The sequence below is a fragment of the Vollenhovia emeryi genome, unplaced genomic scaffold (genome assembly GCF_000949405.1).
Source record: "Vollenhovia emeryi isolate VEMERY1.0 unplaced genomic scaffold, V.emery_V1.0 DF939124.1, whole genome shotgun sequence".
Taxonomy (NCBI): domain Eukaryota; kingdom Metazoa; phylum Arthropoda; class Insecta; order Hymenoptera; family Formicidae; genus Vollenhovia; species Vollenhovia emeryi.
In genome coordinates this window covers 2,885,844-2,896,010 of record NW_011967242.1, presented here as the reverse complement: position 1 = coordinate 2,896,010, position 10,167 = coordinate 2,885,844, and the positions used below count along the sequence as shown (strand labels likewise).

The following is a 10,167-nucleotide window of genomic DNA, read 5'->3' as shown; positions in this document are numbered from 1 at the left end:
AATTTTCGCGATTTGAAGTTTGAAATTCTCGGAAATCCAATCCTTGAAATTTCAGATAGCCTAGCGAAACAATAACAAGTTAACCGCCGCGCCAGCGTGACCGCTCTCAGGTTGCTTTCTGATTGTTTATTTCTCTCGTTTATCTCTCTCGCGTTTATCTCTCTCCCGCCCGTTTGGAAAGAGAAAGATGCACTCTGTACTGGTGCAAGTGGAGCAGCAGGCTGAAAAGAACAGACTCCATCGATGCCTGTAGTGTGAGACTTCTGTACTCTTTCCTCAGTGCTTTCGAAGTGGAGACTATTGTAAACAAGACGCTGCGGACTGCACACGGGGGAAATGAGGAGTAATTAACGAATAATTTGAACTCGATTTATGAGACAAAGTTCCCTCAGAGACGAGTCGTTTCTCCGCGATCTGATCGATTTCTTTGTATTTAGCTCAACTCTGTGGAGTGGAAAGTCGGCGGAGATAGGCGCGAGATTGCGCGAGGTCTCGCCTCACAACTTCCAGGCGACACAGTTAAAGCTTCGTGGCGAGGTAAGTTTCTGGAATATAATATTATCTCACGGCCATCCCGCCGGACGGGCATCCGGCGCCGGTTCTTTAAATCTCGATTAAAGCTGCAGAGTATGTGTCTGAATCTGTTAAGCTTTTTGTTCAAATAGATTTTTTATGACAGTCGTAGTTTGTGATATCGCGCGAAAGGCGGAAATCTTTTCGTTATTAAGTAACAATCAGTTTAGATTTCAGGTGGAAACCATTCATCGCCGGTTTAAACGGATCACTTGGTTAAGATGCGGGTATAACCTCGTGGTTCCGTCTCCGTACTTCCGAAAAGATTTGTCGTAGGCAGTCAGTCGCGCAGTGTGTATTTACCAAGAGCGCAAGATGGATCAGATGCTTCCAAGTCCTGGCTTCAGCATACCCAGCATCGGCACACCTCTGCACCAGCCAGAGGAGGATCAGCTGATCTTGCCGAACGCCATGCAGCAGCAGCAGCAGTCGCAGCAGTTCCAGCAGCTGCACTCGATGAGCCCCAACATGCAGAGCGGCATGCTGATGATCACGCCACAGAAGAACATGCACACATACGCCCCGACGCCAACGTTTGCGACGCCGCAGAGTCTTATGCAGCCGCAAACGCCGGTAATTCAATGTCGAATTTAGTGTCGCGTACGCCTGGCTGCGATCCTGCGGCGAAATGTGAGGTTCGAGACACCGATGGTATTAACTTTGAATACCAGAGACTTGCTAATTGGGAAGGGCGAACGTTAAAAGCTTGGGAGCATAACAGGAAAAAGATATATTCTAAACGTATTGGTGTATTGAGTTCAGTGTTTCAATATCGCTTCTCTTTCTCTGATTCTTCAGCAAAATATGATGTCTCCAATAGTACCGCAAAATAGTCAAATAGCGCCGCCATCGATAGGCCCCGCGACCCCTGGGCCAATGACACCGATGACCCCAGCTTCCGCAGATCCTGGAATATTACCACAGTTACAGTAAGTTCGCAAAGAAGTCTGTAAAGAAATGTCTGTCCTCGATTTTGCTTCATATGTTTCGCTTTATTTTAGGAATATTGTGTCTACCGTTAACTTAAATTGCAAGCTTGACTTGAAGAAAATAGCGCTCCACGCTAGAAACGCCGAGTATAACCCAAAAAGGTTCGCGGCTGTTATCATGCGAATAAGAGAACCAAGGACCACCGCGCTGATATTCAGTAGCGGCAAAATGGTTTGTACCGGCGCCAAGAGTGAGGGTGATTCGCGTCTTGCGGCCCGAAAGTATGCGAGAATTATTCAGAAGTTAGGTTTTCCTGTAAGTGTCGTCGATTCGCTCCCCTCGTTAAAATGTCACGCAAAACAAATTATTTTTCATAATTGAAATCTGTTCTTTAGTAATTAATATTACGATTTTATTTGATTTAGGCAAAGTTCCTAGATTTTAAAATCCAAAATATGGTTGGCAGCTGTGATGTTAAGTTTCCAATTAGATTAGAGGGTTTAGTGCTTTCTCACGGACAATTCTCATCGTACGAGCCAGAGTTATTTCCAGGTCTAATATATAGGATGGTCAAACCTCGAATTGTATTGCTCATATTCGTCTCAGGGAAAGTAGTATTGACGGGTGAGTATCCTTTCTGTTCTACAGTCGTTTTATTGTAAAGTATACGTGTTGCAAGACATTGTGAGAATATAGAGGCTTGATTTTTTTACAATCTGCAAAAGCAACACATTCCTGGATAAAAGATTGGAGATTATGTGTGTTTGTACCCAAAACATGTATTACATATTTATATCTATATATCGTCAGGTGCAAAGGTTCGCAAGGAAATTTATGAAGCCTTCGACAACATCTATCCAATATTGAAGAGCTTTAAAAAGCAGTGATTCTCTACGTAGCGTTATTTTTTTAAATAATTTAATATAATTGTTTCCGACCAATTCCATTTCTAATACAGTATAGTTATTTTGTAATATAAAATCTCAGTGATGAAGAAACTTAATAGTTTGCTATCGTTTAATCAGTTGAGTTACAGCGTTAAACATCCCTTTGATTATTTTCAATATACGAAACGTCTCAGATTAGATATTCTACTTACTGCAAATCTGTTTTAGCTTATATTAAATCGATATTTTCTTATTGAAAAACTTGATATATACACATAACGTTTGATTAATGGGCATAATTTTTTGTTAACCAAACTTTGAGAGAAAAAATAGATAAGAAAATATTACCGTTCAGTTATGTATTTTTTTTGGCTTTACTTAAAAATAGATATATATGTAACATATACATTTATTAATTAATTAAAGAAGCTATGGTTGGAATAACCAGTGATTTTGGGACACGATACATTCTAAACTAATTGTCTCTCATTTGTTAGATAACTACTATAATTTATGTCTATTCTCATCTATTTATAGGAAATGTTAATTGTTTCGATATGTAAAAAGCAAATAGCGTGAAGGTACAACTTGTTCAATCTTATGATAATTTTGTTTCGGTTTAATGAATCAGTTGATCAATTGATGACAAGAAAAAATTCTAAGCGTACGGATACACCAATTGCATGTACATTGTAACCAGAAGTTTCTGAACCTTCCCCTTTTGCCTTCCTTAAAGATAATAATAGTGCATATAATTCTGTATTTATAAAATAGTGTCTTCTAGTAATGCAGTGCCTCAATTAAGATTACATGAATGAACAGTGCGTATGCTTCAATTTTAACTCTTAACAGGTACTATGAGTTTTCTTAAGCAACATAACAAAACCGCCATAATTATGTAATAGAATCTGTAAAATAAACAATATATTAATAGGTTTGTCAATTACATGATTGTTTGTGATTATAATAGTACGATATTTAATGTTTCATCAACTATTCTTTTAATTTGAATTTCTTTACAATATTACACACACGCGTATTATAAATAGACACCTGAATGAAATTCATAGCATCTATTAAGAGATAATTAATGTCATATACCTGTATGTGCACTTGGAAAATTATTGTAATACCATCAAATTTCAGTTTGATTGTCGCTTATTAAAATTAATTTAATATACAAATATCTTCTTTTTTCAATAACGTATTACACTCAACATATATGTATCTGTTTTCGTACCAATTTCGTTTACTATAAAATTTATTCACTATATCAGAAAATTCTTGAAATATAAACAATTCCCTTATGTTGTGGAATTGTACAAGACCAGGAGTTACTTTCAATTTTTGAGAAACATACTTGGAAAAAATAACATTTTTTGGTTACCTTTAAATACTTGCAGAGCATACTTGACTTACTAAGAGGCTTAATATTTTTATACGTCCATTCTAAATGTGTATATAAGAGAAAAATTCACAACAAGATTTTCAAATACATAAGCTAGAATTTGTATGATTATTGATATTGTATTATTTGTTGCACATGACATGTGTTTGATTGTGTAATAAAATTATGTATGTATTATACAATTAAAATACTACTTATTCTTCGATTTTGACAGACTCAATAAAATGCTCGGTAGAAAATATAACAATCTGATAAATATTATACCCAATAAATAAGTGATTTGTTATATTACCTCTATTTGATATATACATATACTTAATTATAGAAACCACGAGTACATTATACATTCCCATAAGAATAATTACACATCACAATAATTCTCAAAAATCTCAATGCAAATCTAAAAAAAAGTGATAGATTAAAATTATAGTTTACAATTTTGATTTTAATTTATCTCGCAATATTCGACGTAGTATTTTACCAGACGGAGTCTTTGGAATGCTATCTATAAATCTTACACCGCCCCTAAGTCGCTTAGGATTTGATACACGTTCTGAAACAAAAATAGAAATATAGAATGATATACACAATATTGATAAGTTATTTAGCTTCGAAGATTTTGAAGAACAACGAGAGATTTCCAATTACTGAGAGAAGTGTAATGAAAACATTTTATTCTTTCTAGTGTTATTAGGTTAGTTCTATAGTTCCATTATAGATAAAATATATACGATAAACATTCTTACCATTAACATATTGGATTATATCTCCTTCACAAATGTTGAAATTATCTTGTTTTACAACGAAAGCCATTGGTAATTCCCCAGTTTTATCATCCGATATGCCAATTACAGCCGCATCTTGTATGCCAGGACAAGTTAATAAAATCGCTTCGAGCTCAGCTGGCGGAACCTGGTAGCCTTTGTATTTGATGAGTTCCTTTATCCGATCGACAATGTAAAAGTATCCATCTTCGTCATAGTATCCCACATCCCCCGTATGCAACCAACCGTCCTTATCAATTGCCGCTCTGGTAGATTTTTCATCGTTATAGTAGCCTTTCATTATTAAATCTCCTTTGAAGCACAATTCTCCTGTGCAGTTTGGCCCTAAAGCTTTATCCGTTTCGTGTTCTCCAATTGGTATTACCTTCGCTGAAAGAAAATATCAAAGTTATTGCCAGAATCCGACAAAATATTAGCTATATTGATAGAAAATGCAAAAGTGTGTAATAACAGATATTAATTTGTCATGCTTTAAGGGAGACATTGTCTTCTTAATCCAGAAATCGTTACCTGATATGCCAGGAACTACTATGCCAACACTGCCTAGTTTTATCTTATCATTTGGAGATCTTAGCACAGCCAAAGTGGTTTCTGTTAATCCATAGCCTTGTTTAACTTCAGTAATATTTAATCGCTTAGCGACAGCCTCCTGAATTTCCTTCGACAGCGGAGCTGCTCCACTCCTAATTAAACTACTTTGTAGCAATTTGCAAAACAAGCTTATCTAGTAGAAGATATACATATTTATGTAACTCTACAAGTCTTCATAGCTCATTGCATAGAAATTGTGTTGTATTAAAAGAAGACTACTCTAAGACAACTTGCTTCATGTTACTAAATTTCTGTTTATAAATTTGTTAAATTAAAAAAGTTTCACTTAATCACTGAAGCGATGATTTTGCAGACTTCAAACAGAAAAATATTTAAACTTTAGACCTGTATCTTTTATGCAAGAGTAATTTACACAATTTAACATAACAGAAATAAATTACATTTCACACAAGTGTTAAAGGGACTATTTTTTATCTTTCACTAATCTTTAGAATCTTCTGTTGTCTGAATCTCAGTTTATGAATTTACTATTTAAAAAATCTGATTAACTTCATCTACTCTCTTTACTTTTAAATTTGCGAATTGCAGCAACTTTCTTCCAAGATTTCTTCCAAACATTTCACATCTGACTTGTAATAGCTTACCACACTCCCTGAACAGAGGATAAATCGTATTTATCCACAAGTGGGTGTTTCGCCAGGAACACCATAAGCGACGGCACCACGGGTAAGTATTGAATTTTATATTTCTCCACGCATTGTAGGAACAGCTCCTCGTCGAAGCGCGAGATCACGACGGTGCAGTACCCGCTTAGCAAACCGATTATCAGCAAGACGAAGGAATACGAGTGAAAGAATGGAAGTAGCGACAGAGAGATGCCGTTCTGGGGAATCGCGTTGTTGCTAATGTATATGCGTATGACTGTGGTAAGATTTTTGTCCGTCAACATAACGCCTTTCGGCAGTCCCGTGGTTCCGCTCGAGCATAAAATTGCCATTACATGATTGTCCACGTCGACGGGAACCGCTTGCAGCGCATTCGCGTTGTCATCGGAGACGCTTGATATCGCTTTGTGCATGCTCGGCCACGACACATCGCTGCCGTGTTCGGTGAGCATCAGTACTCTCGGCGACCAGGACAACTCCCTGAATACCCTCCTCATGCTGTTATGCGCTACCGGCGAGATAAAGATAAACTTTGGCCTGGAAATGGCGAGTGCGTGCTTGAACTCCCCTATGGAATACAGTGGATTTAACGGGCAGGCGGCAGCGCCCAAGTAAGCTGCGGCGCACACCGGAATACAAAACTCCAGGTTGTTCTCGCTGCACACGGCAATGGTGTCGTTTGGCCTCAGTCCTTCTCTCTGCAGCCAAACCGCCAATTTCCGGCTTTTGTCTAAGATATGTTGGAATGTTTGCTCCTCGCCGGTGTGGGGGTTTATCTGTAAAAAAATTCACAGCTGCTGCAGTCGAAGGTTACACAAGTGTGCAGCAAAGGCAAATCTAGATTCTCAATTATTTCCCAGGTCGTGTATCAATCTAAGCCCTGTGTTCTGCAAGATTCCGGCTCTATGGGCTCTTTCCTCATTTCGCTCTTTGATTTTTCTCCCTCTTGTTCTACGGTGCTGCATGAACTTGCAGAGATGCAGAGCATCTGTCGACGTACGTAAATTGTACAGGCCATTGTACAATTGCGTAAACGTAGTTGTAGGATTGTAGGAGTAGAAGTAGTAGTAGGTGTTTTACATCAAAGTAATATACAATAAAGTAAGGTACGTCGTAATTGAAGTGAATGATTGGCTAGCTTTTACGTCCTACATTGCAGTCGTGAAAGACGAAGTTCAGCCCTTTTTTACAACAGACTTCACAGTCGGAAATGCTAGTTTAAAACTGTGTTTCGCAACACTGTGCAGCCGATAACAACCGCGTTTACGCAATTGTAGAATGGATCCTCGAAGGATCAGCGAATCAATCGCGAACTCACCTGCGCCACGCGAGAGCCATGCGTCGCCAGTTGCATCAACAACAATTCTCCTACTGAGAAATTGAGTTCCGCAATCACTTCGCCCTCGCCGTGCAAAATATTTGATTGCTGCGGCATGTTGGAGACGAGAAGAATCGACGCCGGGTTACCTCAAGTCGTCCGAGTCTCCTCGACGAGATGTTCGAGAGAATTGCAATATCACGCGCTTCGAGGGAGTATTTACATAATGACGGAGCAGACGAGCGGGGAGTAGTATTATCACACTCGGTCTCTTATCATTTTCTGCTTACAGCACGAGCTTTGATCGATAGTGCCCACATCTCCCGCCTCTTCGAGGTGAGGTAATTACGGGCGTTTAGAAAAAAAGCCGGCAGTTTCGCCGCTTCGCCGTTAGACGGCAGCACGCGCGCTATTTTCGATTTAAATACGGGCGATCGTGTACCCGAGGGTTACGCTAGATGGCGCTAGTCGCTTCAAAAGGCGCGCTCGATTGAATAGTGAACTTGTGTCGAATAAACCTGTGCCTGCTGAGGCCCGGTTTCACCGAGCGTCGCCTAACTTTAATCTTGGACTCGTATTCGTAGCCGGATCCTTATATTTGAGGCCGTCTTGAATTTATCTAAAGATGCTGTATGAAACATTTCATTGGCTACGGAGTATGTAAAGATGATATTAAGACGGTCTTGAATGTAAGATCTGACTATGAATACCGGGCTTAGTTTAATTCGCGTTTGCCTCTTTCTAAAGTAACAGTTGGGAAGAGACAAGGAACGAATTAAACTAAGCTTGAAGTTAAGCGACGTTGGTGAAACCAGGCCTGACTGTACTTCTTGTTTTCTTTAATAAACACAAAAATTCGATCGAATATCCAATTCAAACTCTCGGCTGTTAATTCAGTCGGTAGAATTGTTCAGAGGAACATTTCTATGCAATTGAATTGGTTAGAACAGAAAGAGTACATGTGACAGTCGTATATGTATTTGAGGACAAAACTTTTACAAATATAATAAAAATTTTGCAGTAGATTTTACGCTGCTTTGCCTTAAAGAGAGGGTCCCTTAAAATAAGTTTTCAATTAAAAAATTTTGTAATCATTTGGTTTTACGCTGGAGCGAGTCAATTCAATTTTGGCCAAAATGTCACATGTCCGCCTTCTGTTTTCACCGATTCAATTGTTTTCGATTTTATCTGTCACGCAATAAAAAAGTTAAATGGCACGATCGACAGTACAGTGTTTAATAAGTTGATCGGCGATTAATTAATTCACTCGGCAGAATTGTCTAAAGGAACATTTTTTGTACATCGTCTCTGATTTAATAGACGACGATAATAATAATTTAACAATAATCTTTCTATACGTCAAACAATAAAAAAAAATGACTAATACTATTCATGATAACAAAACAGTACAAGTGTCGCTCGAATAAAAATAATTTTATTCGCCACTTAAGCTAATCGGAGTTTGATCGAAACCACCCTAAGGCTGTACATACAATTTTTTATATCTTGTATAAATAAAAAGAAAATGAAATATAAATAAGCCGAGATACAATCTATTCTTTATTTTAAATCCTCTTCTGCAAACTCGGGAATTGATGATCACCTGCGTAATATGGATAGAGAAATCAGGTGTATAATACAAGGAGTGTCACGTTGCTGCGTTTTCCATATTAGACTTATGACTAATTGATTTTACTGTGCGTACGCACTGTGCGATTTTATGCAAATCCATTTGGACAAGATTCGAAGAGTAAAGGAATATTTTCGAAGGCCGGCATTAATTTTTATCCTTACGTTCTTTATGCAGACGTATGAGACCATTCGACCGAGTCATTGTAAAAAGAGATCCTTTTGTATGATACAAAAAGGTAAGGAAAACGGATAAAAAATTAAAAATAGGTTTGCAATTGCAGACCGTTGAAGATCTCGAATAAACTGACGAATATCTGTAACTTGAAATAAAATTCAGAAGCCTGTCTCATAATAGGAGACTTTCCTTTATAAAATTCAGAGGCGATTAAAACGATACACTTGATATTTAACAAAATTTCAATAGATAATGTATCTCGATAACGAATGTTCTTTTATTGTGTTTACTATAGTTGTTTCTTTCTAAGGCCCAGTTTCACCAAACGTCGTGTAACTTTAATCTTAGATTAATTCACGTTTGTTTCTTTCTGAAGTAACAGCTGGAAAGAGACAAGGAACGAATTAAGCTAAGCTTAAAGTTAAGCGACGTGAAACCGGGCCTTAAAGATTTCACCGAGAAGTATGCCTTTTTATTTTAGATGTCTCAATTTGTTCTACGAAAAAGTTTAATAAGAATAATCACACAAAGAACGATGTCGGTTTTGTTTCATGTGCGATCGCGTGTATAAGCTTTTCTCCCTTTTTTTTGTAAAGAGAAGCAGGCACCCACAATTTCTTTATTGTAAGCGATAGGTTTCTCGATCTAAGAATTCTAAAAATTCTTTTTTAATTAATCACGAGTTATTAAACAATTTATGATTGTGTCGCGACGTTCAAGAAATAACCAACGATTAAAATATGCTTCAATGTTAAAGTTAAAATCATTTAGCCCATCGAAGCATTTCGCGACAGATATTCACGAGGGAAAAGGGAATACCTTTTTTAAACACAAGGGGCAAATTTAACAATTTAAATATTCTTCGTCAAGATAGGAAACTAATTTTTTGCACTTGTAAAAGTAATTCTTCTCGTATCTCTTGAATAACGCAAAGAATATTTTAAACATTTCTATTGCGGCACACACAATATTTAAATTATTTAAATGTGCTTTAGCATCGAAATACATCCCGTTGCCTTTTACGTAAATAATTGCACATCTGCGATTTGTTTGCGAAGTTAAACTACGGATGATCTTTTTATGACAAATTTGATGCACTAGTGCGCATTAGTGTGTTCACTGAAGGCTGTCATACACAAAGCGGCACAAAAATTAATATACAGGGTGCTACGCAAGACTTTGACGTCCGGTCATGGGAAGGTAGAGGGGACTAAGACAAACAGAAAAGTATTGTATTATTTT

At 37.5% G+C, this 10,167-nt stretch overlaps 2 protein-coding genes across 3 annotated transcripts; one reads left to right on the top strand and one right to left on the bottom strand.

The window, feature by feature from the left end:
* The first annotated feature begins 242 nt into the window (after nt 1-242).
* Nucleotides 243-2,732, top strand: LOC105569463 (TATA-box-binding protein). Its single transcript, XM_012025956.1, has 7 exons — nt 243-343; nt 438-537; nt 744-1,146; nt 1,372-1,502; nt 1,575-1,818; nt 1,929-2,127; nt 2,314-2,732. The coding sequence occupies exons 3-7, from the start codon at nt 889-891 to the stop codon at nt 2,388-2,390; spliced, it is 909 nt and encodes a 302-aa protein (XP_011881346.1). The 5' UTR covers nt 243-343; nt 438-537; nt 744-888; the 3' UTR covers nt 2,391-2,732.
* A 1,168-nt stretch (nt 2,733-3,900) lies between these two features.
* Nucleotides 3,901-7,472, bottom strand: LOC105569461 (4-coumarate--CoA ligase 1). Of its 2 annotated transcripts, XM_012025955.1 has the most exons (6): nt 7,119-7,472; nt 5,780-6,576; nt 5,094-5,266; nt 4,545-4,952; nt 4,280-4,351; nt 3,901-4,198 (listed from the first exon to the last, which is right to left on the bottom strand). In XM_012025955.1, exons 1-6 carry the CDS (start codon nt 7,233-7,235, stop codon nt 4,188-4,190), a joined length of 1,578 nt encoding a protein of 525 aa, XP_011881345.1. In that variant the 5' UTR covers nt 7,236-7,472; the 3' UTR covers nt 3,901-4,187. The 2 variants fall into 2 exon arrangements, with proteins under 2 accessions (XP_011881345.1, XP_011881344.1); XM_012025954.1 differs by having other exon boundaries at nt 3,901-4,351.
* Nucleotides 7,473-10,167: the final 2,695 nt, after the last annotated feature.

Bases quoted from the DNA above. Each gene is read 5' to 3' on its own strand.
- LOC105569461 (XM_012025954.1), bottom strand. From the start codon at position 7,235: ATGCCGCAGCAATCAAATATTTTGCACGGCGAGGGCGAAGTGATTGCG. The intron at 6,577-7,118 runs GTGAGTTCGCGA...ATTTTTTTACAG, and splicing joins ATGGCTCTCGCGTGGCGCAG to ATAAACCCCCACACCGGCGA. The intron at 5,267-5,779 runs GTAAGCTATTAC...TAGTTTAATTAG, and splicing joins TCCTCTGTTCAGGGAGTGTG to GAGTGGAGCAGCTCCGCTGT.
- LOC105569463 (XM_012025956.1), top strand. From the start codon at position 889: ATGGATCAGATGCTTCCAAGTCCTGGCTTCAGCATACCCAGCATCGGC. The intron at 1,503-1,574 runs GTAAGTTCGCAA...GCTTTATTTTAG, and splicing joins GGAATATTACCACAGTTACA to GAATATTGTGTCTACCGTTA. The intron at 2,128-2,313 runs GTGAGTATCCTT...ATATATCGTCAG, and splicing joins AGGGAAAGTAGTATTGACGG to GTGCAAAGGTTCGCAAGGAA.